The following is a 2642-nucleotide window of genomic DNA, read 5'->3' as shown; positions in this document are numbered from 1 at the left end:
ACCGACACGCGCCCTTCCGCTCCGGTTCTTGCTCTTGAAACCCTAACTTTTGGTGGGTTTCGGTTCAAAAGAATCGGGGCTTGGTTTGGTTTGTGTTCGGAGTCGAGAGAGAGGCGAGGGTGCTCTTCGGATTCGGGTCCGGACGAGGATGTTGACGACAGCGAGAGGCGAGAGGAGATCGACAGCGGCTCAGTGTCGGATTCTTTCAGTAGGGGCAGGTTAAGATTAGGATCCGACGATGATGAGGATCGCAGATTGCGGTTAAGGAAATGCTTTAAGGACTTCGGGTTCAGGTTTAGAACCGGATCCGCTCTCGACGTTGTTCCTGCTCTGCCGCTTGAGGCCGGAGAGCTCCTCCAACGGCTAGAACGGTCGGGCCTTTGGGGATACAGCAAAGAAATCCGACCCGAGCCGATAATCTCCTCTCTTCTCCCGGTTTCAGCGGCGTGTCGGGCAAGCGATCGGGTTCAGCTGTCGGTCGGATCGATCCGGTGCGGTTTCCGACCGGAGCAAGCTGGAGCGGACCAGCTTTCCGTCGGACGAAGAGCTCGTCGGCGGGACATGGCGACGGGGTCGTTGAGGTGGAATCCGAGTCCGATGAAGTCCTTGGAAGTCCGGACCGAACCGCATTGAGTCGAGGGGATCCGACCTTAGTAGGAGGAAAGTCGCGGCTAAAGGAGACGCGAGGGCTGAAGACCCCATAAGAAGGGGGGACGGTGACGTTGTTGACGCAGGCGGAGGCCATCGTTAGATCATAAACAGCCGGAGCTCCGGTAACTTTTCCGATGTGGGACTAAAAATTTCAGGATTTTTGGCAAAGGGATTTTTTGGGGCTAGGGCTGAGTGAAAGAGATGGGGAGGTGGGTGGGGGTGGGGATGTACTGATGTTGGGGATATATATGCGGCATTTGTCGTCTTTTAGTGGGGGATCATTTTGGGGTGGGGGAGGGCACGTGGATGGTTGTGAGGACGTGGATGCTAATTTTGCTTGTGATCTGTCGCTTTACAGTGTACCAGCGTTACTGTTGTCTAGCCCGTAGTGTATTGGCATACGCCAGCTGTTGTGGATCTCTATACCCCTTTGGTAAATTCTAGAAATACTTGGGAAAAAATAGCTGGTAGAATTTGTGTAATTTGGTGTTGTAATTTGTAATTGTTTTCAAACGCATGGGCTGGTATATGATATGAGCACCGTCAAAATATCAGGTGACGTGTTGATGTGCTGATATATTATGCCTGAGATCGCAATTTGTGCCTTAAGTTAGCCTTATCCGGTTCTTATTCGTATCTCTGGCTTCGGTTGCCAACTTTGAAAATATCCCGCGTAAGTTTTGAACTAGCTCCATTTTGCTTGGATTATTAGACGAAACTAGACTTTATTACTAGTTCTATTTTAAATTAAGGGAGACATGGTTTATTTCTAGTCTAGTTAATGAGCGAAAGTAGGCGTCAAATAAATTAGTTTACTCTATTTTTTTCTATTGATAAACGCGGGCTTTGTACATGGACCCATTTTTGTTTCTGCTAAAATTGTTTTAACTCAGCTTGCCAAACAGGTCCTTAATGCGGGCCAAATTATCAAGTTGATATTTTTTTGTAACATCTCTTTTTATCAATTTGATGTTCTTTATTGATCTGATATTTTTTTATATTAAATGTCTGCTAAAAATTGAATTAGATATTATTTTTTTTGCCGCCAATGAAAATTGGCGGGTACAATACATATGACATCGTGCTAATAAATTCGAAAGATATTATAATGCTAACTTGGTTGTATTTATATGACATAACATGGTTTAAATGACGAGAAAGCGAGAGTTAAACTAACCCTAAATTTCCTCATTTTCTAACGCAAGAGACGGAAGGCTTTAGGGGTGGGGGTGTTGGGTGTGTGTTTTAGGGGTAACAGGGTGGGGGGGGGGGGGGGGTCGAGGGAGGGATTATTAAATACGGCAAAATGCTTGAACTTTTTTTTGCTTGGGATTTTCAACGTTGTGAAAATTAATATATACTTGCACATTTTGTGGAGTTTTAATGCCCCGAAGTCATCTGAGCAAAAAAAAAAAAAACCAACTAGTAAAAGAGTGTTGTAAAATTTACCAAATTGGTAAGTTAATTAGCCATTTAATTTGGATCTTAATTTAAATCCGTTGTAGATTTCAGATTGAAATTGGTTCTAAATATCTTATCTGAGACCTAACATACTTTGGATAAAGACATACTGAATTCTATTCTTTGTAGAAAAGGAAATGAAGGATATTATTAGTTTTTGTCATAACGGTTTAATGTTGATTAGATCGTAGTGTTTCTTTTTAAACGAGTGCTAGGCAGGGAGATATCGAAGTATTTGAACTAAAACGGATAGTTTTCTTGTATTGATTTCGATTAGGATGATACACTGGCACTACCCATCCAAATCCTCTTGTTGAAGGATATTGAAAACTTGCTTTTTCCCTTTTTTATATGCAATTAACAGGCTTATAATCTAAACCAAATCATTCGTACTCCCATGTATCCATACAATTAAAAATGTGGTGTTTAAACAAAGTCAATCAATCGTAGGTAGACGGTTGTCATTACAGTATTGGTCTTATATCATAAAAAAAAGAACAGCTCCTTTCATGTATCTAAATAGCCTCTCT

General features: G+C 42.6%; 1 protein-coding gene across 1 annotated transcript in view; it reads right to left on the bottom strand.

Annotated features, from left to right (window-relative positions):
* LOC109834641 overlaps nt 1-745 on the bottom strand; it is a 3036-nt gene extending 2291 nt beyond the window's left edge. The window contains exons 1-2 of the mRNA XM_020402673.1: nt 621-745; nt 3-378 (exon numbers count right to left, since the gene is read on the bottom strand). Of these exons, the coding sequence (XP_020258262.1) occupies nt 3-378; nt 621-745 (501 nt within the window). The remainder of the gene's footprint in view (nt 1-2; nt 379-620) is intronic.

Source organism: Asparagus officinalis, chromosome 3, assembly GCF_001876935.1.
Source record: "Asparagus officinalis chromosome 3, Aspof.V1, whole genome shotgun sequence".
NCBI classification, from domain to species: domain Eukaryota; kingdom Viridiplantae; phylum Streptophyta; class Magnoliopsida; order Asparagales; family Asparagaceae; genus Asparagus; species Asparagus officinalis.
The sequence above is the reverse complement of the archived record's forward strand: the minus strand, read 5'-3'. Positions and strand labels throughout refer to the sequence as shown.